Genomic DNA, 27,987 nt, shown 5'->3' on the forward strand with positions numbered 1-27,987 from the left:
CATGCGCTGGGAAAAAAGCAAAGAGAGAGACACAAATGGAAAACATTTCCAGGGGGGCTGGGAGGAGCATGCAGCAAGAAGAAGGAGGCAGCCACAGCCCGTGTAAGGCTGGGATGCACAAATGTGAGCGGCGTCTTCCAAAAACATCCACCCTGGCCAGACACTGTTTTTGAGAAATGGCCAGGATGGGTGGGAACTCGCCTTCCTTCCCACCTTCACTGGGGGAGTGAGGAAAGGGTGCCACCACTGACAGGGCACAGGGGGACGAGGACATGTAGGAGGGGTGGTCAGGGTGGGTGGTTCTGAACACAGGAAGGGGTCTAGAAAGAAGCCCAGGTGACGGGCTGGAACACAGGTCACGGGATGAACTCAAACATATGTACAGATGCCAAAATATCAGAGAACCCATTGAAGAATAAATAGAAACATGTGTGCTGCTGGGCATGGTGGTGCACATTTGTAATCCTAGCAGTCGGGAGGCTTACACAGGAGGATCACATGGCACAAGTTCAAGGGCTACATAGTGAGTTTAAAGCCAGCATCAACTCTATTTCAGGTGATAAAAAGGTTTTATCACTTGAATAGAGACCCTGCCTCAAAAGAAAAAAAAGCAAGAGAAATGTATAGATAGGGGAATAAATAATAGCAGGTGCAGAAAGGCCACGCTCTGCCTTTGACCGCCCCCACTCAGCGGGGAGGAGGAACTGGGAAGCTACTGTCAGGGAAGGCCAAGTGAGGCTGAGAGAAGACAGGACCTGGGGGGCTCACCATAGCGCCTCTCAGTCATCAACTGCTACTGGAGTGGTGTGGATTGGCAGGTGATAGTGACCAATGCCACAGAAATAACATACAGGGTAGGGCAGGGATTTATCTCAGTGGTGTAAACACCTGCTTGGCAAGTACAAGGTCAGGAGTTCAATCCTGGGTACCACAAAAAAGACAACTCAGCACAGGGAGGCACCGAATTGTATCTGTGGCCTTCCTACCATGCGAGCACCAACTCTGCTGGGCCCTGGCCAACTGTGGAAGGACACGGCCCAGGAACAGGGCCAAACAGGACCAACGCCGAGGGGTGTGTCATGTGCACAAGTGACCTCCCAGAGGGTGGAGAGTGCTGGAAGTACTCATATGAGACCCTGGATGTCCTAGACATGCACAGTGCAGTTTTCGAGTTTTGTTTTCTGTATTTTTGTAATACTAGGGAGGGAATGGGGGCCACCTGCAGGCGTTTCACAGAGCTACATCCCCAACACATCTATTTCTTTGGAGACAGGGTTTTGCTAATTCACCCAGACAGGGTTCAAATTTGCATTCCCCTGTTTTGGTCTCCCAAATAGCCAGGATTGCAGGTACGTGCCATCACATCAAATGGGGTTTTTAGGGGCAATGGGGACCTTGCAGGTCCCCGATGGATCTGAGAATAAATGTAATTGAAGTGGTTAAGTGCATGAGTTTGTACATGCACACATGCAGAAAATTAGGACCTGGTTGAGACATGAGAGTCCTTGTCACTGTACTGGGAGTTTTTCTGTAACTGAAACTATTTCAAAATAGAAACTGCAGCATCACTGGAAAAGTCAGATTCTTAGGGGCTGAGTTGGCAGGAACAAAGGGCAGGAAGTTGCTCAGGCGCCTCACCAGCCTGGTAGTCCTAAAGTGCGATGGCTGTGATGCCCAGGTCGTTCTCATACTCGTCATAGGTGTTCTCTTCTGAAAGGAAATGGGGACAGTTGAGCAGCAGCTGGTACCCACCTGTACCTCCCCACTGTAACTGCTTTTCACACAATGATTCCCAAGATTTGGGGCAGGAGCACTTGCTAGGAAAAAATCTCAGTGAGTGAGCTCCACTCTGAGGGCAGCAGGAGAGAGGAAAGGAGGCACCTCCTGGAAACTCAAGAGAAGACTCCAGCTTTCAAGAGCAAGTCCATGGACTCCCAGCTCTGCCATCACCCAGGGAACATGGCTCTCATGACCATTTTGAGAGTATAACTTTTAAAATGCAAAATATCTAGCATCATCAGGGAAGTGAATAAGAGAAGGGACAGGGCAATCAATGCCTGTGACGCTGTCAAGGTAAGAGGCCTCCCCCCCGTCACGTGTGTTCTCAGCCCAAGTGGCTCCTGCCCTCCATACCGACCACATTACCACATTGCTCCATGTGGGATAAGGGGTCTGTGCTGGACCTGGCGTACTACAGGAAACCTCAGTATTAAAGGACAATAAGCAAAACTGCAGTGTTCACCTAGATCAGGGGCAGAAAACCTTTTGGAGACCAACTAACTACTCAAACTGTAACACAAAACCCACTTATGTATCACAAAGTGATAATGCTGTAATTAAACCTGAATACCGAGGTTTTAGTTTACAAAAATAACCTAATTCAATGCTGGGTTTCTGGCGGGACTTGGATTGTGAGCCAACAGAGAGGGCTCTGCGCATACCCACTGCAGCAGGCATGCTATAGGTTCACCACACTGACCTAAGTGAAACACCTGCACCATCTTCAAGCCGCAGAAAGTGTCACCTTTAAGGTTGTCCTGCAGCAGACAGGTGCTTGATGTCCAGAGGAAATGCCACAGTAACAGAAGCCCGTTTCCTGACTCCAGACCTATCCCCAGGTTCCCTGTATCCCAGAATACCAGGGACCTTCCCAGGACCACTGCTGCCACTGGAGACCACTGTGCCTAGGGCCATTCTAACAGGGAAACAAAGAGTTCGGGGGGGGGGGTGTGAGCAGACAGGAACCCTGAACACATTCTTCATGGGGAATAATGCTGGGTGGGATCTCTCAGAGAGCCCCATTCCCAGGAAGGGCATGGGAGCGTGGGCACAGTATCTGCTTGATAGTGGCCAGAGGGTTTGGTGGTGTCCTAGATGGCTTCCGGATCATAGCCCAGGCTCTGCTAACTGCTGGCCTGTGGGAAGGTAGTTTGTGGCCTCTGCACTGTACACATGCTAGGGCTCACTTTCACTTGCAGGACCTCTGCGTTCAAGGAGGCTGCATCCTGAAAAGGAACAAATGGACATATCCTGTGGCCTGGCTGGCACCTACAAAGTTTACAGCTACACTGTCAATGCCATCTAAGACATGGGGACTTATTTCCTAGCTTCGGCTGGGATTGAGGAAAAGGACACTAGTCAGGAAGGCATCAGTTCAAAGTCCTGACTGACCTCTCATCCAGGGAGCCCCAGTCCTTATTACCCCCAACACTCCCAAATCCTGAAGGGACTGAAGTCCACTCTCCTCACCAGGAACCATACACTCCCCAAACTGCATCCCCAGGGCTCGAGTCATTCCATCCTGAGTTCAAATTAGCCTGTTTGTATTTTGGGCCTCAGGTTTCTGTCCTGTCCAGTGCTGCCTATCAGCACCAGCCAGCAGCTTCTTGTCTTCTAACCAAATCCTCCGCACAGAGTGAGGCAAGGGAACCACCAAAAGAACCATGTTCAAAGACAAAGGTACTCAGAGAAAATACACACCTTATAATTTAAAACTGCGTGACTAAAAAATTTTTTAAATAAAAAAAAACCATATGACTTCTGAGTTCTAACAGGCATCCTGAAGCACACATTAACATTGGCTCCAATGTTTCTGACCAGGTGCCCTCTGTGGGTCACAAAAAACAAGGCAAGTGGTCAGGAATGGCACTTGCAGGATGCTGCTGGGAGGCCTGGCTTTCTCTGGATTTGGGAGTAAGACCAGGAATACCCAGGCCCGGCCCTGTGCATCTCCATAGCTTTCACGGGTCTGTAACCTCCCTGTGTCTTGAGTCCTCAGCAGTTGCAATTCACTGACACAAAGTGTTATTTAGATAAAAGAGTAAATGTGCAGCCCAGAGTGGCTATGGGGGAAACAGGAAACAGGACAAGGGCCACAGTGGAGGGGGAGCCAGGAGCTGTCAGGCAGGTTAGCATCTGAGGGACAAAGCAAGATCGCAGGTCTGTGAGAGGCACCAATGTGGCACAGAAGGGAGGTGTCTGGGAACACACCATCAGAGCCACAGGAGTGACACTGGTGGTGGCGCCTCAGTGCCAAAGGAGGTTGGTTCCCATAAAGAAGTGCAGCCAGCTCAACACACACAGGCTTGTGAAAGAAGACCAACAAAACCAATGTGACTGAGCATTTGGCATCCAGCGACTTACCCAGGGCTGTAGGGAGACAGTGACCCACTCCTCAGCTGGCAGTCTGATTGCAGGGAGGTGCAGAAAGGTAAAGAAGGGCAACGGGGAGGATGCCTCACTCCAAGGATGCCATCCCTGAACCCTGCCACACCACAAGCCCAGTGTGAGCACAGAGCACAGCACGTCAAACATCCACACGGGCACTGCAAAAGGTTCAAGACTCCTTCACGAACCAAACAAAAACACCCACCTCATAGATGGGGCTGGAAGGCTGCCTCTCCTCAGCTGAATGAGGAGTGGGGGACTCAGGGGGTGTTTCCTTTTTGGCTCTGGCTTGCTCCTGCAATAGAAAAATAGCAACCAGAAGGTCATGACCGTCTGGATGACACCAGCAACTCAGAAAAGGAAGGTACCTTAGCCTGAAGAATGGGCCTGATGCAACAGCAGACAGTGTCACATATCCTAGAGAAGGAGCTGCTGCAGCAAAGGAAAGTCATGCAGTCAGCAGACCACCTTGAGAGGAAAGACCTCGGCGGCCTGCAGCACTTCGCGGTGCCACGCCTGGAAGATGCACTTCACTGGGCACTAGGCACAATTGCAGTGCTGGCGCTGGCCTATAGTTCGCTGTGGAGTCCTCACTCACTGAGGGGATATAGATGATGAGTTGATGCTGTAGTGGACTAAGGTTCTCAGGGACCATGACGTGAGGGGACTATATTATGAGTGGGAGGAAAGTGTGACTCTTTGGCCGTCATGGATACAATGCAGTAGACAAATAATGCCCCCTGCTCTGATTCCATGGTCGGCCCAATGTCATCACGAGGTCCTCATAAGACAAGGAGGAGTGTGACAGGCAGTCAAGACATGTGAGGATGGAAGCAGAGTCTGGAGTCACACGAGCCAAGAAACGCAAGGGCCTCTAAAAGCTAGAAAAAGGACAGACACACAAGCCTGCAAAGGAATGCAGCCCTTCTGACACCTCTGGGGATTCCTGAGTGCCACAAGTGAAGAATGTGTTGTTTCAAGCTCAGTGAGGGTGACCTGAAATGGCAGCCACAGGAAACACACTGATGGCCTGCATGCTCCAGGGAGGACTGGGGAGGACACACAGCCAGGGAACCGTAGAGGCATAATCTGAACCCCAGGTGCCCATGGCACACCTCCCCCATGGGACAACGAAACACTGTCTCATTTTGTTGGAAAGCAAAGCAGGCCTGGTCCTTGACAGGTCTCTGCATCGCTGTGGACTAGCCTGACCTGCAAGCATTTGTCACCTGGAATCCTACACAGGTTCAAAACCCAAGGCCTGAGTCCCGGGCAGCCGTGAAGGGCAGGACTGGGCCCACCAGCCTCAGCACCCAGGCCCCTGGCTGCAGGGTAACTGGATCACTTCACAAACACAGCTGCAGGCCGAAGGGCCTACCTCCAGCCCTTCCCAAACCCAGCTGGGTGAGAAGCCTCCTCAACAGCAGCCACCAGACAGTGTGGATTGACACATAGGCTTCTCCTGCCAGGACGCACTGTGCCAACCTGTCTGGGGTGCTCCTAAGTAACGGAGGGGGTCCACCTGAGACTCAGCACACTCCTGGGGAGGAGGGGGGCCTGTAAACAGAAAAGGACTCAGCAAGCAACCTGCAAAGAAAGGGGCTAAACAATAACTACCCTACTCGAATCTCTCCTCTCAAGCAAGCAGGTCAAACTGTTGTGTCCCAGATGACAGAGATTAAAATCCAGTCATGAAATAAGGAAGGCCCCAATTACGTGAAAAAAAGACGAGACAGCAAGTAAAGAGTGCCTGTGTGTATTCGGGTGTTCTGTGACAAAGAACAACAAACAAACACCTTACTTTATAGAAACTATGAAGGAGAGGTCATTAGGTGTTTCTAGTCACTAAGAACAGGAAAACAGTGTTGTCACGAACCTCTGCTTCCCATCACGTGCCTGCCTGTACTAAGGCAAATCGGGTCTTGTTCATTAATGCCTCCGTTCCCAGCACCCCTGCCTCTGCACACCGACCTCCTCCCGCTGGGGATTCTTGGAACCCAAGCACTGCTGTAAGGAAAAAACATCCAGAACCTCACTTGGCCCAGCAGCTTCGTGTACATTATTTCAGCCTCGACTGCTCAACTACCCAAGAGAACCAGCCAGGCTGTCAGCCGTGGGTCCTGATGAGCAGGTGGCAGAGCAGAGCCAAAGCCCGCCAAAAAATCCTGGAAAGAGAGTCCTTGCACTCTGTCCAACCTCCACGGCCTCTGTAACCTCTTCTTCTAGTCAAAGTGTGCAGACCACAGGGAAAAGTGGCAGACCAACCCGAGGTCAGGGCAGGCCACCTTGGCAGATGGGTTTGGCCGACCCCTGCCAGCCTGTGTGGCTGACTCTTTGAGTGGAAAACACTTTCTACTGAGAACTTCTGGGAATGCGGAGCAAAGTGGCAGCCACCGCAAGCACGAGCACCCCCTTGGCCACGCATGCTCACGCGCTGGGCCAGCTTCTCTGTCTCCACCTCCAGCTTCCTTCGAGCCTCCTCCTGCTCCTGCCTTTCCTTGGCCATCCACTGTGCTCTCTCCGCTTCCACCTGTCCTCCTGCCTTCTCTCTTTAGTGAGATTTTCAAACTTTGCCCTCATGTTGCTGGCTTTGCTGGCTCGCTGTAGAGGAAGGAAAGAGGGCGTCTGCCTCACAGCACCTCGGAACACTTCCCTGGGCTGAAAGCCCAAGCAGGGTGCCCTTCTGCAGCAACAGTTGGCCCCACCAAGAGCTCACACTTCTCCCACCTCACTGTGCTCAGCCTGCCAACTGGGCCAGCTCTCTACACTGTATGTAGCAGCACTTGTGTCTGAACCTTGGCTTCCCACGTATTCTTTTCTGAGATGATGGGAAGTGAACTCCAGAGCTCTGAGCTACATCCTCAGTCATTTTTATTTGCTTTGTTGAGACGGTCTCATTAAGTAGCCTAAACTGGCCTCAAACTTTTGATCCTCCTGCTTCAGGCTTCCCGGTAGCTAGGACTACTGGTGTGAACCAGCACAGCCCTGCTGGAATACTTTTACATAACCCATCATCACATTACTTGCCACCACATGCTGAAAAAACAAAGAAGCAGGCATCCTTAAGAAAAGATGCAAGTCTATTGTTGTTAAAGAAGTTTAAAAAAAAGATACTGATTTTCAGCAGATTTTGACCTTTACATATGCATTTTGGGTGTTTCGTGTGGCAGAAATGGGATAGTCATAAAGCACTCCTGTGCATCTCAGAGAACAGCCTCTCTGCACTAGCTAAACGGTTTTCTTATGGAACATGATTTTCCCTAAGATAACAAGTGGCAGACAAACTCTGGTTATGCAGATTTGGGGATCTGGCAGACACTTCCTCCAAAGTAAATGAATCAAATCATTCTGTCAAATGTCAAAACTTATAGCAGTATTTGTTACCCACAGGAAAATTAATGCTTTCAAGCAGAATTAAAGAGTTCTAGAAAATTAGTAGGTGACAGAGTGAGCATTGTCACTTAAAGACTGCACCAAGGAGATGGAGAACAAATGTGATTTTCTTCAATAGTATAATGAAAGGGATCAATCGCAGGACAACAAGGATAATCTGTAGGTCTACTGTTTTTTTAATGGCTGCAGCATGATGTTGTCACTCTGGGGAAGCTTCCCAGGATGCAGAACTAGCCTTTAAGGAAAGATGGCCCACACGCACCAGGCAAAATACAGAACACCATAGTGACCCCAAGGTCACCAAGGGCCCTCCCTTCCCACCTGCTGGTCCACCTGTGTCCAGTTTACCTTAACTGTAGAAGCAATCTGGCCACTGCCACAGACAAAATGTGGGAGCAGATATGAGACCCCAATCCACCATCCTCTAGTAATGGGATTTAGAAAAACATAAAATGATGTCATTCCCCTAAATTTTCTTATTCTGGAACTCACAGTAGTTTTTTTAAAAGCAAACTTAATAAGCAGACTTACCATAGTTTTATTTTTACATGAATTGAAAACTTTCCTCCATTTTAATTTAGAATACATACCAATAAACACATCCAGCTCCATGGAGGCTCTCTGTGGTCCTCAATGACTTTCAAAGTGCCAAGGTGGTCTGGGACCACAGAATCGGGAAGTGATCCAAGGCACCTGCAGCGGAGCTACAGTAACTCTGAGCTCCACTCCCCTCCTTCTTCTCCTCTCCCCGCCCCCTCACCCCACTGAGACTTGAGCCCAGGGCTCTTTCATTGTGTAATGTTTCTTGTGACAGTTCTCACTGAGTTGCCAAGACAGCACTTGAACTTGCAATTCTCCTGCCTCAGGCTCTCAGAGTGCTGGGGTTCTGGGCACACGCCACCTACTGGCAGGTATTTCCTCTGAAGTGAGCAAAAGTGGGCCTCTGCTTCCCAATTTTAAGTGGACCCCCATTCACAGGGACTCTGGTGTAGGCTCTGTTGTGAGAGTTACTTTCCGAAGCAAAGAGGGGTTAACTGTGTCTCCAGGGTCCCTGCAATGTAGGGGGCAGGGTTATGGGGGCAGTCACACATGTCCCTCTGCTCCTGGCTGTTTCTCCAACCTTGCTTTTCCTCCTGGGATTTTCCCTAGACTTTCCTCCAGAGAAGACCAAATAGCGCTTTGGCTGTGTGGGTGACACTCACCAGCTTGAACAGGGACAGTCTTCTAGTAGGCAGACGATACCTGTGCCACACCTTCAAAGGTCGACGCACTCTGCAGAGAAGGAAAAAGAAATCAGAAGTGTGCTCCTCTGCCCCTCCCTACCTGCGGAAATGCTACAGCCTCCCCAGATCCCTCAACAGACCAGGCAGCCTAAGTTCTGCCCCTGTGTTCTGCAGATTCGCGGAGGTACAGCCACACACACTGCTGACCATTAGTCAGTGTCACAGCCATCTGCTCAGGGACAAGCCACCTCTGTGCTGCTCAAGCCTGATCAAGCCTGCCCCCGCCCTGCCTACAAGCCTCTGCTGTGTGGGGACAGGTCCTCAGGACACACAGGCCTGCCTGGCCAGATGTTCCACGTGGCTCTGTAATTGGGATGCCACCACTTTATTTCAACTGGGCTCTCAGCTACACCCCAGGGAAACCGCTGTGACATCAGGCCCTAAACCGCAGGACCTAGCACAGGCTGATGGGGTTCTTAGAAACTAATGACCTTCCCCAGTTCCTTTGAGAGCTGCACCACTGCTGATGGGAGCACAGTGCTCCAGCTCAGGATGCTCACTGCTTCCCCACATGGCACACTAGAGTGCAGCCCAAAGAGGCAGCCCCTCGAGGTAGCAAAACCACACTTCCCTGCGGCACAGGCACAGATGGCTCCAGCTGCCCAAAGGAGACCAGAAAGGAATCTGGCTCACATCCATCCTCCCCTGTGCCTATCCTTTCACAGGGGAGCCAAAAAGCCCACCCCAAAGGACTCCCACCTTGGCCAGAGCAGTCACCTGTCCTCCTAGCCGCCATGCCCAACAGATCTAGCTGTATAGCTCTTAAGGGCCTTTGGCCTAGACTTATCTCTGCTGAGTCTAAGCTTTGGCTACTCAGCTTTCCTGACTAAACCTTTCCCTTTTCCCAAACCTACTGACCTTGGACAGTCTGCCACCTTTTCTAGAACAATCCCTGCCCAGCTGTCCAGGTGACTCCTGCCTGCCCTGTAGCCTCAGGGTAGCAGTGAGATCACTGCCCTGGTTCCTGCCCTCTGCTTTGGGAGGGTGGCTCCAGTCCTCTCATCCCAGTTCCTGCAGTGGAGGCCTCTGGCTTGCTGCTCAGGCAGGGGCATCTCTCTGTCCACATCCACTCCCCATCCATATCACCTCCCACACCATCCCTGTGCTCAGCCTTCCTCACAGTGACTCCGTCACCAAGACCCACCTCTGCTCTGCATGCTGGAAAGGGAAGCCAGTCTATACGTGGGACACAGGCATCCTCCCACTGAGCTACACTCCAGCCTGTGACTGCCTACCGACCACAGCCTCTCGCACTTGCCACCTTCCTACCCATATAAACCTTGCTCCATCCTCCTTGTCCTGTCTGGCCTGGCTCCAAGATTCACAAGAGCAACTACTCTTGCCCTTGATCCCCTCATGCCTATTACAGCCAACCTTGTCCAAGACAGGACAGGCTGGGCATTTCCAAAACAGAAGGTCACTGGCCTCACATTGATCTCCATCACCACAGAGACAACTGCAGACTCGAGTCCTCAGCGACCCATCATATTTTTAGGACGGCCTCATAGCAAAGCCTGGGCCCTGGCCAGTGGCCTCACTTAGAAAGCACCAGGCTCCATGACAGCACAACAGTTCCAAGGGGGAATCATGATGCCTCATGCATAGGGTTACAAGAGGCAATGCCAGCCTCGCATGCTTACTTCCACGGCGTTTACAAGCCCAGCGGTCATTGGTTACCACTGGCATCAACCACAGACAAGAGACAGAAACTTCGTCAACTCCCAACCGCAAAGCCACAACTTCTGACTCTCTCACTCATTAGCTCCTTCCGTCCTCCTAACCCAGGGGCCCCAGCCACCAGATACTTCCTGGAGTTCCCTGCTGCCACCTCGAGGAGCCTCCTTGCCCAGCATCCTCTGACCTGACACTTCCATCAGACAGGCGCAGCCCTAAACTGGACGAACTTCAGGCATCACAAGCACTTACCACACATGCTCATCCAAATTCTCCAGCTCCACAGTCACCCCACTGGCCACTTGGCTCCTCCCTCCTCCTGGGCCCTTGAAGACAAACCCCAGCCCAGCCACTTGCCACCTTTACATCTATAACATCAGATGCATCTCCCATTGCAATTCCAGCCTAAGACAATACCTTGTTCAGGCCTCTGGGGCCACCTCTTCACAGCAACCTTAGACCATCTCCCACGATGCAGACAGGGGCTACTCAGGGCAGATGCCACTCTTGTCCTCTGCCTGCTAAGCCCATCCAGGGCTCCAGAGTCCCTTGAACAACTTGAGGACCTCACATGGTTTGTGCGGCTCCCTTCTCCAGCCCTGCAGTGATCCCTCAATCCCCCACACTGAAATATATGCTGTGCCCTCTGCTCTGCACTCTCTTAGCCCTGACTTTCCTAACAAACTCTTCCCAGCTCTTCAGAACTGGGCTGTGACTAGTCCTTTCTCCAGACCCCTCGGCCTGTGCGGTGTGCCCCAGGGTTCTCCCATGGACCCTGGTGACATGGGGAAGTGCCCGAGGAGAGGCTGTGAGGTCAGCCACAAGCTGTATAGGAACAGAGCTCTAAGGCTCCACCATGCCACCCACCACTACAGCCAAGGGCAGGATGACCCTACAAATGGTCTCACATTAACTCAATTCCCAGTCTGATTTACCATTCATAATCAAAGTTCAAACAGCAGTATGATCCAGTGACAGCTCCCTCACTGCCATGCTATGGCCAAGCACTCAAGACTGGCTAGTTCAGACCTCGACTGGGAGCCAGTCCACTGCTGCCGTAGTGACATATGCCAGCTGAGTGGGTAGATGGCCAGAACCACGAGCACAGTGCCTACCTGATGGTAGCTACAAACAGCAACTGACACAGAGTGGGGGCTGCAGGAATCCCTGGGCCTGCGGGCAGAAAGTTCCACATCTGGAGCTGGACAGCCTTACTTTATCCATCTGATCTTTCTGCACCCTCTCCTTGACACTGAATCCTTTGGAATAGTCTGGAGGTGACAAAATACAAGATTTACTCTGAGGCAGAGGACAGGCCCGGTCCGAGATGATCGCAGGTGCATGCAGATAGGGCTCAAACAGCCCAAGAAAATGCACCCTGGCAGAAAGAACCAAGAACCGCCACAACACAGGCTTTCCGGAACAGGCAAGTTGCGTCTGACCACAATGTCTAGTGCACAGGCAGGGAGCAGGATAGGCGTGGGCATGCTTCTGGCATTCTCCTGGGGAAAGGGCGGAGACAGGCAGCAGGCTGGCAAGAAATAAGCCAAGAAAGGGGCATAGGAGGCCTTTGCGATGGGACACTTCACTAGCACAGTTTTCCACACCAACCACAGGGCTTACGCTCATCTGTTTCCTACGCAACCACTCTACCCAGCACTAAATACAGGCTCAGTCGCAGTTTGTTTTCTTGCTTTTTAAAAGAAAGAAAATACTCCATGTGGACATTCTACCAGCCAAATATGTCTGCTGCAGCAACACACATCCACATGAAAGTCACACTGTCATGCAGTCTCAATGCCGCTGAGACTCGAAGGCTCTCTCCATGCAGTCTGCAGGGTCAGGCCCAGTGCGTTCACCACCCTACACCCAAGCACTGCGCAGGTCCTATTACTGCGCTCAAAGCCCGCACTCTGCCCTTCACTGCTGGATATCATCGTTCAGCCGGTGATGGGTCCAGGTTCTCGTAACCAAGGCCTCTGTTGGAGAACTTTGATGGGAAGTGTGACTGCTCTAAGGAATATGCGTCAACTATCTGGAATTCCAGTGTGTGGCCCCAGAAAGGTTACTTTCCAGCTGTGTGTACACACTGTGTGGCTACATGTGAAGATCCTACACGTGGGTGGTGTTACAAGCAAAAAAATCAGAACAAACAAAACTACCCACCCCTGTCTGAAAAGCACCACTGCTACAATGAAACACAGAAATGACACAGAACACGCATTTCTCAGCCCTCACTGCTACGAACCCTCTGATGGAAGGGTCAGAGGTGCTGGAACTAAAACCTCTCTTTCCTAACCTCAGAGGCAACAAGGCCTGGCATGATGACCCAAGAAGTCGTGGTCAAAAGCAAGCAAACACGCAGAAGGTTGTTAGAAGACCACCCCAGAAACCTGCGAACTATAATTTCTACCCCAACTTTCCTCTGAAAGGTCAAAAGGGGGAAAAAAGAGAATGGGATAAACGGGAACTTAGTTTCAATGGGTTGAGGATGCCCAATGGTCTGACAGCTGGTGAGCAGGAGAGCCTGCTAGAGCACCGAGGTGAACCCTGAAGCCTGTGCTGGAAGTGGCTGTACCGCAAGGGAGTGTGGGAAGAGGCAGGAGGTGGGGACTGTGCCTTGGTGGGATTCGTGCATGGCCAGTCTTTCCTTATATTCAGGAGTCCCATAGTGGAGGAGTCCTGCCGCTCGGACTGAACACCAAATTTGCTTCCGAAACCAGTCTGATAATCTGGAAATCCACATGTGATAAAAAGGGCTTCCTTTACCTATGCTCACCCAGTAAAGGACCACTCCTCTTGTGCCCAGAGTGTTTCTATATTATGATAAACAATTCCTTTGTATCTGGTCCAGGCTAGCCTACCTGTCACAATACAACTCAGGGCATGTAGCCAAGTATGTAACATTTTGTTACTTGCTTTGTATTGCCCACTTTTAAATTGTATACTATGCTCTCTGTAAACTCAGGAGTTGCTTTTGTGGAATTATCCTGCACCAGTCCCCTGGTATCAAGATCCAACAGTCTGCCAGCGTGAAGATGAAATGCTGCCTTCTTAAACAATCAATGAATGAATGCATGAATAAATGGGAAGGGAGTACAGCTCTGTAGTTGAGTGCTTGCCTAGAGTGTGCAAGGCTGTGGGTTCAATCTGGAGTACTGCTGGTTAAAACACACACACACACACACACACACACACACACACACAAAAAAAAAAAAAAACAAAACAAAACCACTTTCACAGTCTGGCAGGCACCACAGTCAAGCACATCCAGGGCAACGTGGCTTCCTCCCCAGAAGGCTGCTGCACATCAGGCTCAGCTAATGTATTGTAGCCACATACTCCCCATCTCGAACAATTCTCTATGCCACACAGGAACGCATTCTTCAAATAAGCTATCCTAAGAACAAAATGAATACTAATAACAACAGCAGCAGCAGGAGCCAGGCACCATGGTGGGCATATGGGCACACTATCTGCTCTGCTTCCCACCCAGCCCCATGAGTGAGGGATTACCATGACTCCCATTTCACTTGGAATAGAAATTCCAAGACAGCTAGGATGTCAAAAAGTCGGAACACAGACTGAGGCCTGTCCACATCCAGGCCTCTGCCTGCCATGAAACAAAATGAAGGAAGGGGCTAATGGCCCTGATCCAAAGGGAATCAGAACAGGCTCAAGCTTGAGCCTGCCAGAACATCTGGACCCAGCCTGCAGCCCTGAAAAGGAGGGCTCCACAGGAAGAACTCTGAGCAGCACTTGCCACAGTGATATATAGGAAGGGAAATGGGTGGGAGTGGTCCCCATTGGCACATTCTTAGGCAATAAATTTAAGGGTGTCCTATGCCCAGGGCACTTAAAGAAGGACCCCAGTCCATCTGGTAAGTAGACAGCAACACAGGGATCTCTAAGCCCATGTGAGAAAGGCCTTTCTTTACATGCTACTACCCCCCTTTCTCACCCAGCTGGCTCAGCCTCTCAGAGCACCCCAGGGGAAGAGGCCTCGGCTCTTCTCTAGACATCCCTCCCAGCACACTGCTACGAGTGACCCAAAGGACACACATAGCACCAGCACCATCTGGGGTGGAAGGCACTGTGCTCAGCAGAACTCGGGGTCACTTCTTGTGCCCATCACTCACCTGGTCAACTCTGTCCATCTGGACACCAAACTTGCCTCCAAAACCCCGGACCGAATCGACTTGAGAGCAGTGCTTAGCAAGTTTCAACTGATATTCATGGCCAACAGCTGACTAGAAGAGAGTCCAAAAATAAAATATCACAGACTCACGCCTAGCACAACATTAACAACCCAGGTGCAGGCATTTCCTCCATGCACCCATGGCCAGAATCCCGGGAGAAACTGCAGCCTGAGCCATTGAGTCTCTGGTGCAGGGTTTCTCCAATGCAGCTGCAGGGCTCTCACACCACAACGCCTGACCTAGAGTGGAGCTTTGGATGCAACAGGGCATGGAAAAAAGAGATAATGGCAGCTGACCACACAATTCCTAAGAGCCATTTACATGGACATTGCTGGCAATACATTTACTCTCTTGAAAAAAGGCTTTTTCATACTGTAAGAACTACAAATCAGGACAAAAAATATTTATTTTGTCAATACACTAAAGCATAGAAAGGTCTATTTTAGTAATAACACAGACTCAGAATCAACACCGATGTATGCATACAGTGTAGACAGGGTACCAGCTGCTGTCACCCAAACTGGCTCATTCCAGAGTCGCAATCACCAACACTGTCAGCCCCCATCATACAGGGAGCACAGGTTCAGGAATCTTCTGTATGTTACATGTCTACCAGGTAGTAAAGTAAGGAAGCAGAGTCTGGGGTTTTGGCATGCTTCACCTCGAGGTCTGCAAACCCCAGCCTCAAGAGCAGCCCTCTCCAGCAATGACATTCTTCGGAACCCAGCTGTGTCTCTTCACCAGCACAGTGTCTCTGGTTGTGTCTATGATTCTTCTACCCAGTGCAGCCACCTTGATAGATCGTGTGACCACAATGCTGCCTTGGGCCCAACGGTTCCCGATGTTGAGCACAGTTAAGACCCAGGCTTCCAGAGCTAATCCCACAGTACATAGTCCCCCAGGACCCCTCCATGGGTGCTAAGGACAGGCAACACAGTGACAGGTGTGGGAAGGACACACACACATCCAAACACATATGCCCATGCCCCATTGGTACACATCCTGACCTTAACCACCTATGCCAGTTTACCTGGTAGATGCTGGGTCTGGCCACTTGGGCAGTGTTCAGCACATCAGTGAGGCTCGGCAAGTGGCCACTCTTGTTATTTTTCTTGTTGCTGAGATAAAATACCTGACACCCAAAGTTAAAGGAAGAAAGCTCACACATTGTAGAGGTTTCAGTCCATAGCTGGTTCCGAGACAGGGTTGTACATGGCACAGGGGCAAAAGTTCAGAGCAGCAGAAGATAGCAAAAGCAAGCAAGCAGCCTTAATAGCATCTTTCTGACCATTTTACACTCTAGGCTGCTAGGATTAGGGTGCTGTCAAACCAACCAGTATCACACAGCCTTAAACCCAGCATCACACACTCTAGATACAGTCACTTCCAAAACAAACCCTGTGATTGCATGAGGCTCTGGGGGGACATCTCGACATAAACCGTAACATACCCCATGCATGACCTCTAGGATCTCAACCAGAAAATGTCAGTGAGGGAGTGGCGAGAGGCCACTGTGACAAAGGGATTCTTCAGCATAACTTCATGTAACTCAGAAAGTTACATGAAAATGACTCTAAAAAGACAGTCACGATCACCATGTTTGGCAACAGCTACAGCTTTCTGACTGAAACAGACATGCTCCTAAAGCATCTTTAATCTTCTACTGGCACAATCACACTTGCTATTACACAGTTGTGCAAGTGGAGCTCCACCCTGAAGGCTGAGGTATAAGAAGCAGCAGAGACCACAGAAACAGGAAGCCAGAAGAAGTTGGCCATGTGCTCAGACAATGGCACAACTAGAGCCCCAACAGCTCCTGTGCTTCCTCAAAATATGATTCTGGCAGTGCCTGTCACTAGTTCCTCAATTCTTTGCACAAGGAAGGACCTCACTACTATTTATGCAGGTTCTAGACAGGGCAAGTTACAAAGAGTTTAAGCACTTATTCCCAGGTTAACTGTCAGTTCTTTCTGAAAATAGGCTGGTCTCATGGTGCTCACATGAGATGAAAGCTGAATATTCTTAGACATGTAGGCCCAGAGAACAGTAGCACTAAGAAGCAGCAGAGGCAACAACCATCTCCAGGTCCACTGTTGCGGGATTATTATCAGCCCCTCTGAGAAGTGAGTGATTCTTTGAGCCAGTAAGGACCTGCATGTATGTGTGTCAGCCACAAAGCATGATTCTGCACACTCACCACATGTCCCTGAGCACCCTGCACAACACCAAGCCACCCACAGATGAGAATGATGAGTGTTGGCCCTGAAAAGCCAGGCCAGAGAAGAGTCTCACTGCAAACCACAGCACAACGTGGCAGCAACAACTGAAGGGGAAGCCAAGGCCAGCATGAAGGAGAAGCGGGGTCTCAGGGTGGGAAAGTTAGGCGGAAGGAAGAGATGGGCTCTTTAGGAAAGTTTCTCGGCTAGAAAAAGCCCAAGTTGGAGGCTCAAGGATAAGCAGGATCCAGGCCAACAAAAGACACAGCCCAAGAAACAGCAGAGAAATCATTTTAAATCAGACTTGTGCTGTATAAACCGGGATCATTTTCCTTAACCCTAACTTGGGGCCCGATATAGTCAGCCTCTTTTTGCACTAACACCACATGACCTCCAGTGAGCACAAGCCTAGCCACCTACTTGATGGAAGGTTCTGTCTGCCACTTTGCTCTGCTGCTCTGAAAGGCTACCAGACTCGTATCCAGAGCCCCAGGGAGATTCTTTTGCACACACTATCTATTTCACCATTAGGATATCTCTGTGGGACAAGCACAAGTGACACAGCAAATGTCCATGTCTCTTTCCTGCAGATGGCACCTAGTCAGCCTCCAGCTTCAGATGTTTAATTCGATTCATGCAACAGGAGGAGAGGTATGGAATTACCCACCAGAATCTAATGCCAGCTGATCCTTTTACCTCTGTCCACAGTGCGGGCAACACATCAGTCCGGTCTGAACAACACCAAGTTGCTCAGACCTGAAAATTCACTGCTGCAAGGGTGTCTGCAGAAGTCTGCCCTGCTTTACGACAGACGTGCTGCTATCTGCACTGTTTATTCTCCAGGGAGAAACCAGCTAGCTGTCTCGAGCCAACACTCGCCTGCTCTTAGGTGGAACAATGTGCAGTGCCATAAAGGTGGCTGTGCTCATCAGCAGCTGCCATGAGCATCTGCTCGGTGTTGGCAGCCTGGTCCCATCACTGACTGCTCACAGAAGCCACCTGGTTGGTGCTGATGCTACATGCAGAGGTCAGTAAAGCCACATGGGACGTCAGCTACATGCTAGCACAATTTCCAGGAATGATGTGATGAGGGGCCCACAGGTATGGTTACTCTACGGAATGGTACAACTTGGGCCATAAGCTGGAAACACAGGTAGTGCTGACTAGGACATCTGCAGCTCAGTTGTTTCTGGACTTGTCCCATTTACAAAGTCCAGCTAATCTCCCCTTAGGGTCTCTCTACCATTCGCCAGCACCTCTGGGAACTTCCAAAAGCCAGAGAGTTTAGTGAGTGGGGTCAGTTGACAGAGACCCACTGTGAACAGATCTCACCCCTGACAAACCAACTTGACACATTTAAGCTAAGGAAAAACGTAAGGACTACATGGCCCACCACAAGCAGCCCACACAACCAGGGACCCAGCACAGACAGCTGTCGCCCACTTACTTTGTCCATGCTGTACTGTTCTACGCAGAATTTCCCTCCATAGCCATGGGAGGCTTTTGGTCCCGTTTGAAGTTCCTTCTCCTTGAGAGTGTGATGTTCTTGAAAGACGTTTTCTCTTATCTTGTATATGCTTGAGAAGAAAGGTAAGAGCAGAAAGAAAAAAACTCTGAAATGGATGTGCATCCTTGTTTTGCAATGGGATAAATAAAGACAGGCAACATCACCTCTGCAAACTTGAAAGCTTTCTTTTTTTGGTGCTGATCAACTGCCTACCTTCTATGTATGTTCCTGACTATCCTGAAGCTGGGGCACCCACTTCAGCGGTTCTTGCGCAGAAATGGATGGAAGGAGGAACGCTGTACCAAATGCACACCATGGTCTCATCCAACTCCGCCCCAAAGATACCCAGCTAAAACTTGAACTCCATTTCATTTGGAGAAAGGCCGCTAACTTCAGTAGACAAATGGGTTAGGAACACAAGTCCTACAAACACCATCAGGAGGCAGAAGGGGGGATAAAGTCAAGGTCCCTTCCTCCAGATCTCCAAGGCCACCAAGGATACCTATGACAGTCTGTCTTTATTTGAGGTACACTCAAGCATTGTATACCTGTCCAGACAGACATTCAGAATTTATCACCTAAGAGCCACTTTTTATTTTAAATACAGAAAGGCAGGAGGCACATCACAAGATTTAGTCAAAATCTGGCAAGCCAGGAAAGAGCTGTCACTATGAGAACCCAGAACAGCACAACAGCTACCTGGGCATGGAGCCCTTCTGCCCAGAAGACACAACGCCCACACCATCAACACAAAGACAATCATCACAAGAATGTGGCTAAAATACATACCAGGCCTAGAAACTACCTGACCCTCCACGAGCAAGAGAAGAAGAGCCCCTGCAGAACTCTGGGAAGAGCCGCAGGGTGCCAAAAACGATCCCATCCCCACATTTTCCTTATGGAACCTTAACTCATCCAGATGCTGCCATCCCAGACAGTCCATATTCCCTGCCCAACAGGCTGAGGCCACCAAGAACAGAAGAGGTCCAGATGACCTAACCAACTTGGGGCAGGTGTTCCTACCAGGACCATTTCATCCCCTCTCCTAGCTTTCTGACTTCTCAACTCAGTTCTGTGGGAAACGTGGGCTGGGCAAGCCCAGGAGGGACCAACACTTAAGACTAAATTTGAGTCCAGCCTAAGCAACATGGTAAGAATTTGTTTCATTAAAAAAATACAAAAAATAAAAGGTGATATTCTAAAATGTCACCATGTAGACTCTGTTGTTCCAGGTGATTTACTGTATCCTCCTCTACCAGATACTGTGGCCAAGTAAGACAGGAACTTTCCCCATGTTTCAAAGCAGGTCACCAGGTCAGCAGTGCTGCCTTTACAATACAGGACAGGGACAACCAATCCTGACCAGTGTGGCCTAAAACCAACCTCTGCGCATGATTTTAAAGGCCCTTTTATCATCGCTTCTTGAGAGAAAACAAGCTGCCCAGAGCTGGCATTTCAGATAGTGCCAGATCAGAAATGATGATACAGCTCGCTGTATCCTATTCTAGGCTTTTCTCAAAGCCTGGAATTCAGTTCAAACACCCCAGTGACTAAATCCTGCAAAGCACCATAATTTTCAGACAATAATAAAAGGGAGGAAAAAATAGTAATAATAATAATCAAAGGAAGGAGGGTGTTTAAGATCTAAAGTATCCAATGACATCTCACAGTTGAGAAGCCTCCTATTTAGAGAAAGAACTTAGGCGACCGTGGGCCCTGATGAAAATCACCAGATGCAGAAGCAGGAGTCCCAGAACTGTAAGTGAGGAAACTTGTCTATTGTGGACATTTTAACTTGGTGGCCAATTACACGTGTAAGCACATATACATAAAAGCATGCATTAAATCTAGGTGCCACGACTTATATTCATTCATCTGCTGTATGAACACCAGGTCAATACCATAAGCAAAAGCAACTCTGATGCCTGATTGGCCCCTTCAGCTGTCAGCAGTAGATGTCCCTGCTGGGGCCTGTTCCCATCCTGCGGAAGACCCACTAGTTGAGTGTGCGGAGGGGCCCCCATTCGCGACAGCATTGCAGAGGCTCTTACTTGATGTGTTCCTGGTGCCTGGACCCTTGCAGGGTTTTGGAGCCCCATCTCTGTTCCTTTTTGCTCACATCATTCTGGAAAGAAAAACAACTAGTAAACCCCACACCCATGACTGTGAACACAAACACACAAATGAACAAAACACAGGAAAATCGCTTTCAAAGAAACGCAAATCACAGGCAGGCTGGTGACTCCTACCACAAAGTCAGGGTCGGTCCCCCAGTTGTCAGCTCCTCTGTCGTCCTGGGTGATGGACACAGCATAGGCTGTTGATGCTTTCCACATCTGCAAGAGCAGCACCAAGGTTACAGAGTAAGCACAGCCACCTTCAGGCCCAGGTTACCACGATGCCAGCGCAACACATGGAGGGCAGGAGCCACATGACCAAACGCCCTTCCATCATCACTAAACCTAAATGACAGCTGTAGGGATAAAAACAACTGAGAATTAAGAGCTCAGCTTGTTGTAAATCTTTTAAAAACATCACCCTTTGATTTCAAGTACTTTAATGATTTAAAAAATGTTTCAAATCATTTAGTAGAGGGCTGCCTTGTCCTGTTTTGGGGCAAATGCACAGCATAGAAGATGCAACTCCTCCTATGTTAGGAGGCTTAGAAAGCAGTCACCTTTATCCATAGCACTTTAAGTTGGTTCTGTAAGGTTTGTTGTTATAGAGAACAATGACTGCATCTGCAGTTACCAATAAGATGCTGTTTGTAACTTCAAACCTTCAAGGGCTTTTAAACAATTGTTAAGAATGATGCATTTTCCAGAGAGAATGAAAATAATCATAAAATTTCACTGAGGTTATAAAGTAACTGAGAGATGTACCAATTAAAATAATTTTTAATTTGACCAACCAAAGCTGTGCCCCAGGCTGAACTAAGAATTCCAACCCTCCATCCTCCAGCACTACAACAGCTCTTGCAGCTTGTGTTTCTTGGACAAAAGCCCTTCCCAGCCTGAGAACCTCCTTCCAAGCTTCCATTCTAGGTCTCCTAGGTCTAACGGCCACATCCCGGATGGCAGTGAGAGGGATGATGGTGCACTGCTCTCAAGCTCTACATGGGACTCCTGCCTCCTCCTCTAGGTGAAGACCCATCTGCCACCAGGTGGGCAGGACCTATACAATGCCCCTCAAATGAGAATCACCTTGAACCTCCTCTAGATGCCCAAGCATGACAAGAACTTCCCAGATGTTAAAATCAAAATGGATCAAAGACCTCAATATTAAAACAGAAACACTAAATCTGCTGGAAGAAAGAACAGGTAGAACTCTTGAACACACAAGTGTAGGAAAACACTCTATCAACAAAACCTATTACTCTGCGTGGAGGCACATGCCTGTAATCCTAGCACTGGGGAGGCTGAGGAAGGAGGATCACCACGAGTTAGGGGCCCACCTGGTCTACACAATATGTTTAAGGCCAATGTGAACTACACAGTAAGGCCCTAACTCAAAGAAAATAAATAAATAAATAAAACAAAACAAACAAAAAAACATAATCACATGGAAAATATTATAAAGATTCAACAACTGGGATCTCATCTTACTAAAAAGCTTTTGCACACCAAAAGAAATGATCAACAGAATAATGAGACAACTCACAGAGTGAGGAAAAAAATAGCCAATTGTTTCTTATCAAAGGACTAATAGCTAAGGAGGGGTATAGGGACTGAAGGGAAGCGAGGGGAACATGGAAAAAAATGAATCAAGGTACGCTATGTTCAGGTACAAAGTCCCTATGATGAATGTGATCATCATGTGTATCTAAACTATACCAATAAACTTAATAAAAATAAATAAACATACAGAAGCCACTGTATTGAGCCCCACCAGCCCCCTAAAAAGAATTTCCCGGCTGTGATTTGCCTTTGACAGATTTTAAAGAGCAGATAAACAAGCCTTAGCACTGAGAGGCATGGCCAGACAGTCTGGTCCCAATCATCCATTCACAGATGAAAAGTTACACTGTGTGCATGGCCGCTTCCTGCCCTGAGCAACACACTGTCCTCCATAGGGCAGTTGCCTAGAGGCAGAAATCCAGGAACCACAGGTTTAGTCACTGGAAAGGACAAGAGCCACTGTGGGGCCAGCAAAACTTCCATTCACCCCAAGTCGAAGATGCAATAGTCAGCTGCCTGCCTCTTTCAGTTTCATCAGGGAAAAGAGTTACGCCTATTGGATCATCTTTCTGCAGACCAGCATCACAAGCTAGGAGGGGAGACCTTCCACCTGGCTTTATACCATCAGGCCTAGTGGTTCCTGCCACATGCAGAACACAAGGGAAAGAGATGAAGGACTCCCCTGAGAAAGGCCTCCTACCCCTAGTTCCCGAGCTTTCTGCAATTTCCTTTTCTAAGACAGATGCAACACTAAAACTTTGACTTCAGTTTGTTTGTTTGGTTGGTTGGTTTTTTTGAGACAGGGTCTTGCTATGTAGTCCAGGCTGGCCTTGAACTCACAGTGACCCCCAGCCTCTGTAATGCTGGGATTACAGACATGTGCCACCACAACCAGCTTGGCTTAAGTTTTTAATTGAACTTTTTTTAGTGCTCAGCCTAAAACCCAGGGCCTTGTACTTGCTAAGAAAACACTCGACCACTGAGTTACATTCCTAGCCCCTGACTTTTGTTTTTCAACAATGAAAATTTTTTCAGAAAACTGTTGGTGCTTCTCCCTCCAACTTCCCACTCCTTTTCAGTAAAGTGGTTTTACCCTTAGGACCCTGGGGAAAGAACATTAAAAAGTTCACAATACACAACACTTTCTTCCCAAGTGATGAATGCCTGCTTGCAAAACTCTACTTAAAACACAATAAGCCAATACCGAGTGTCCAGACATTTGGAATGCTTCTGTCTATAAAAAGATTAAGGGTGAAAACAGACATCTGCTGCCAGGCCCTCTGGGCAAATGTATCTTTCCAGAGCTTTGTAGAGTACCTCAGGACTCCTCCCCAGCATAAAAAGGTTTTAGGAAGATCTTCATCTTACTAATTAAAAAGCTCAACACAGGAACTTAATAAAGATTGGGGGGGCGCATAAAAAGAATTTAGATGTTACCCACATGCACCAACTGCCCATGAAGAATGTCATCACTGTGTATTGCAAATGTATACTAATAAAAATTTTAAAAAAATTAAAAGTGACATGTTTCAAAAGACAACTACACAGCATTTCTTAATGGAAACAGAAATGACTGCCTTAGTTGCATTTCCTGTCTGCTATAATCCTGGTACCTTTCCATTCTTTATTCTAATTCACAATGCTGCTAAGAACAATACAGTTCTATTATTGTTAGTTTTTATAAGTGATTTAAGGGAAACATTCTCTGAAGGGATCCGTGATGAGCCTGGGAGGAAAGGCCAGTGTTGTAGGTACTGTCTGTCACATGAGCCACATGAGAGACGTGTGCAGAGATGGAGACCACAGGAAGCAGACTGCACTCCCAGGGACCACGCAGTTCCTGAACAGGGAACAGGACTTCAGCCCACATGCTGGCCAGTCCACCAACACACAACCTAGTCCCCAAGACCACACATCAGCCTCAATGGGCACCACACTGCTCCATGGCACACACTGTGGGGAAAACAAAACGCCCTAGCAGAGTAACCTGAACCAGCGCTTAGATCTCCACCCAGGAAAGAGAGTGTGGTCCTGACTGGCCTTCACTTTCCTACCTAGGTCCTGACCCAGCTATTGCTCTTTCTCTTTCTGCAGTCCCTGTGGATTGCTTAGTACACTCTGGCTACTACATTGTAAGTATAGTCACGGTGCATCTTCAAAAATCTACCCAAAGAGCAAGTTAAAAAAAGAATTAAGATATGTTATGCACGCGTACTAAGTCCCTGTGTTGAATGTCATCAATGCAAATGTGTACTAACAAAAAGAATCTCCCCAAGGGCAGCTAGTGATGGACTGAAACCTACACTCATTTATTATCCTATCAGCATGTTAAGTTTCAAAGCTCAAAAAAACAACTGACTGGAAAATGAACTTCTAATCCAAAGTGAAAGACTCTGGACCCCCACCTCATACCATGCACAAAAGTTAATTTAGGCCTGGGGATGTAGTTCAGTGGTGCAGCCTTTACCCAGCATGTGCAAAGCGCTGGGTACAATCCCCAGCACAAATAAATAAGTAAGTAAATAAATGCATGTCTTAAATCGGTTTAATTTTTTGAGACCATAAATTTGACAACAGTTTCTTAGATGTAACACCAAAATTATAAAGAAAAACAAAACAGACTGGACAAAAGTTAAAACTCTGCTTAAGACATAAGTGAAAAGATGACTGACTCACTGAGAGAAATCTATTTTCAAAGTATATATCTAGAATATATAAAGAATTCTTTTAATTCCATAATTAGAAAAAATACACACCCGCATTTAATAACAGATAAAGGAGCTGGGCACAGTAGCCCACTAGGTCCAGCATTCCAAATGCTCAGGCAGGAGGCTCATGTGAGTTTGGAGTTCAATACTGGCCTGGACAAGACAAAGAGATTCCTATCTTATTAAAAAAAAAAAAAAAAAAAAAGTGGGGCAGGGCCCCAGGGGGAGGTTGGGGATGTAGTTCAGTGGTACAGAATACGCTTAGCTATGTGAGGCCCTGATGGGATGGGTTTAATCCCCAACACTGCATCAAAAAAAAAAAAAAGAAATAGTAATAAGAGAATTAGAACCCTTCTTCAGTCCTGGTGGAAATGGAAAACAGGCAGTTCTTGGAAAGGTTAAACAGCTACCATATGACATAGAGATTCTTCTTCTAAGTATACACTCAAAAGAAATAAATGCACAAGTTCATATAAAGACTTGTACATGAATATTCACAACATCATTATTCATAATAGCCAAGAAGTGGAAACAATCCAAAATCCATCAACAGACAAACAGATGTATAAAATGTGATATAGTTACCAAGTGGAATAGCATTCCTCCACAAAAAGGAATGAAGTTATAATACATGCTACAATGTGAACGAAGCCAGACACAAAAGACCACATACAGTAATATGATTCCATTTATATGAAACATCTAGAGTTGGCAAACCTGCAGAGACAAAAAGTACAATAATGGTTGCCCCAGGCTAGAGGAAGGGGAGACTGGGAAATGATGGCTGGGGTACAGGGTTTCTTTTGAAAAACATAAAGAGAGTTTCTGGCTGTGTTGCACAGGTTGGCCTCTAACTGCTGGGCTCAAGCAATCCTGCATCCTCCTGAGTAGCTGGGACAACAGGAGCAGCCAGTCTAGGATTGCTGAATTAATGACACAGTTCCAAAGTGCATAGCGATAAGGGCCACACAACTCTCAGAATAGAATGAAAACCACTGACTTATACACTCTGAATGGGTGAGGGTATGGCATGCAAATTATATTTCATTAAAACTGTTACAAAAAATTACTGCTCAAAGATAAGACTGTCACCAAACACCATTAATACAAACTTCTCTTGCAAAAAAAAAAAAAAAAAAAAAAAAAAAACCCCCCCCCCCACAGAGTGTGGAGAGACAAAATAATCCTGCCTTGAATAAACAGGGTGAAAAACTCTGCTAGGAAAGAATGCTGTAAGACATGGGGTAAAAGCACCCATTCAGAATCGGCTTTCCCTGAACTTCACTGCAGACAGCTCAGAAAAAAGCCAAAAAGGAGCAAAAAAGCATCTGTTGAAGCCACAGTAGATGTCACAAGGCCCACTCTTACTCAGAGGAAGCCTCTTATAACAGAGCACATACTTTTGGGTTCATGCCTAAGCAGAGAGCAGTGGCTTTGCTTGGCACAGACACCAGTGAAACACAAGCTGATGGGCATTCAGTCTGCTGCTATCAGTTGCCCAGGTCAAGGAACAGTGCGACTCAGGGCACTAAAGGCACTGGTAAGGAAGCACACATTCAACCACATGCCAGAGCACCTACTTACTGCATGGGGTAGGTCAAATGTCTGAATCACCAAGTCTGCTTACTCTAAATGTAAAATGCTTTAAAAACAGGTCCCATTAAAAGTCAGCTTTCAACAGTCACAGTGGCACATGCCTGTAGTCCTGCTACTCAGGGGGGAGGCTGAAGCAGAATTTCAAATTCAAGGCCAGCCTGCACAACTTAGAAGACCCTGTCTCAAAAAAATGTTTTTAAGGCTGGGGAGGTAGTAGAGCACTTGCCTAGCATGCTCAAGGCCCCAGGTTAAAAAACTCCAGCATTAAAGGAAAAAAAAAAAGGATGTCATTATTAGACAGGATAAACTTACAATTACTGGAGACCTGATATGAGCAACAGCTCTGTATCCCCCAGCTCTTTACTCCTGCATACCTCAAAGTCCCTAAAACCTAAGGCTGCTTCCTTGTTTCTTCAATTTCTTCTGACATACTTTCCCCACTCAGAGAGAGAAGGAGCACTGACTCAAGGCCCTGGAGTGGGTGACTCACTGTAGTTCAGAAATGGACTATTCAGCCCACCCTCTCCACAGCCTAGCCTAGCCTGGCAAGGCTAGCTGGACAGAACTGCTATCTGCATCAGCTGTTAGGGTCTCCTGGGTCACACCCCTGACAGAACGCCCAGCCAAGTCAAAACTGAGCATATCCTGCAGGCACCTCAGGTGCATGGCCAAAAACAGAAATTCTGCCTCAAGTGGCCCCAACAGGGCCCCTCCCACCCAAACCCTCCAGCTGGGCGGCTAAGGTCGCTCTGGTGCCAGACCTGTCCCATCCACGGAAACACAGAAGCAAAACACACCCAAGCACCTTTCTGGTGCCTTGGCACACACCCAGGAGGGAGGGCCTGTTCGAGATTTCCAGCTCCCCTGCGCCGCAGCATTTCAAGTGACCCCATTTACAAACCTCTCTCAGGTGCACATGGCCGATCCCGAACTCCCGCCCAAGGCCCGACCGCCACACACAGCGCCCTCCGACCTCCACCCCTTTCCAGGCCTCCACCTCCTCCCCAGCCCTTCTGACCCCCGCCTCTCCACTCGGACCCCATCCACCTACGCCACCCTCTGGGATCCCGAACACCTCCAGTGCAGGGTCCCACTCCGGGATTCGGGACCCCCTGACCCGCGAGACCCTCCCCCTCAGACCTACACTCCCTAGTTCCCGGGAGCTCCAGCACCTCTTTCTCCAGGCCCCTCCGCCCCAGAGTCCTGACCCACTCCCCGCGAGCTCCTCCTCCGCCCAGGTGCCCATTCCAGACCCGCTCCACCAGTGCCTGGGATCCCCACCACCTCACTTCCTGGCCCCCTCCCGAGAACCCTGAGCCCCTCCTACCCGCTGGACGCCTCGGACGCGGATGCATGACAGGATAGCCTCGCCTGCTCTGCCGCGACCAGCTCAAAACCGCAAGCGGAAGCGCGGTGAGACGGCCGCTTCCTTCCTGTTCCAGGCGCTGCTTCCACCGCCCGCTGGGGCTGCCCGTCCCAGCCGCAAGAGCTACGCCCGCCCGTTCAACACCACGGGATCCCCGTAGGTCCGCCACAGTCCCGCCTCACCCGCAGCTCTCACAGAGCC

At 48.8% G+C, this 27,987-nt stretch overlaps 1 protein-coding gene across 13 annotated transcripts; it reads right to left on the reverse strand.

The window, feature by feature from the left end:
* Positions 1-12: 12 nt before the first annotated feature.
* Positions 13-27,987, reverse strand: LOC134471324 (src substrate cortactin-like). 13 transcript variants are annotated; one of them, XR_010040702.1, is made up of 11 exons: positions 24,873-27,359; positions 20,689-20,775; positions 20,491-20,564; positions 18,380-18,509; positions 15,747-15,848; positions 14,657-14,767; positions 11,633-11,788; positions 8,763-8,832; positions 4,373-4,462; positions 4,144-4,264; positions 2,838-3,005 (listed from the first exon to the last, which is right to left on the reverse strand). XR_010040702.1 is itself a non-coding variant. In XM_063229702.1 (8 exons), exons 1-7 carry the CDS (start codon positions 24,876-24,878, stop codon positions 8,785-8,787), a joined length of 558 nt encoding a protein of 185 aa, XP_063085772.1. In that variant the 5' UTR covers positions 24,879-27,358; the 3' UTR covers positions 2,838-3,005; positions 8,763-8,784. The 13 variants fall into 13 exon arrangements, 1 of the variants encoding a protein (XP_063085772.1); XR_010040701.1 differs by lacking the exon at positions 4,144-4,264 and adding an exon at positions 8,151-8,253; XR_010040703.1 differs by lacking the exons at positions 2,838-3,005; positions 4,144-4,264 and adding an exon at positions 13-1,710.

The sequence above is a fragment of the Cavia porcellus genome, unplaced genomic scaffold, assembly GCF_034190915.1.
Source record: "Cavia porcellus strain 051 isolate PalLab524CR breed Dunkin Hartley unplaced genomic scaffold, mCavPor4.1 scaffold_18, whole genome shotgun sequence".
NCBI classification, from domain to species: domain Eukaryota; kingdom Metazoa; phylum Chordata; class Mammalia; order Rodentia; family Caviidae; genus Cavia; species Cavia porcellus.

Excerpts from the sequence above, each read along its gene's own strand:
- LOC134471324 (XM_063229702.1), bottom strand. Across the intron at positions 20,565-20,688 it reads GGACCGACCCTGACTTTGTG|AATGATGTGAGCAAAAAGGA; the intron begins GTAGGAGTCACC and ends TTTTCTTTCCAG. Across the intron at positions 8,833-14,656 it reads AGATGGACAGAGTTGACCAG|AGTGCGTCGACCTTTGAAGG; the intron begins GTGAGTGATGGG and ends CCTTCTCTGCAG.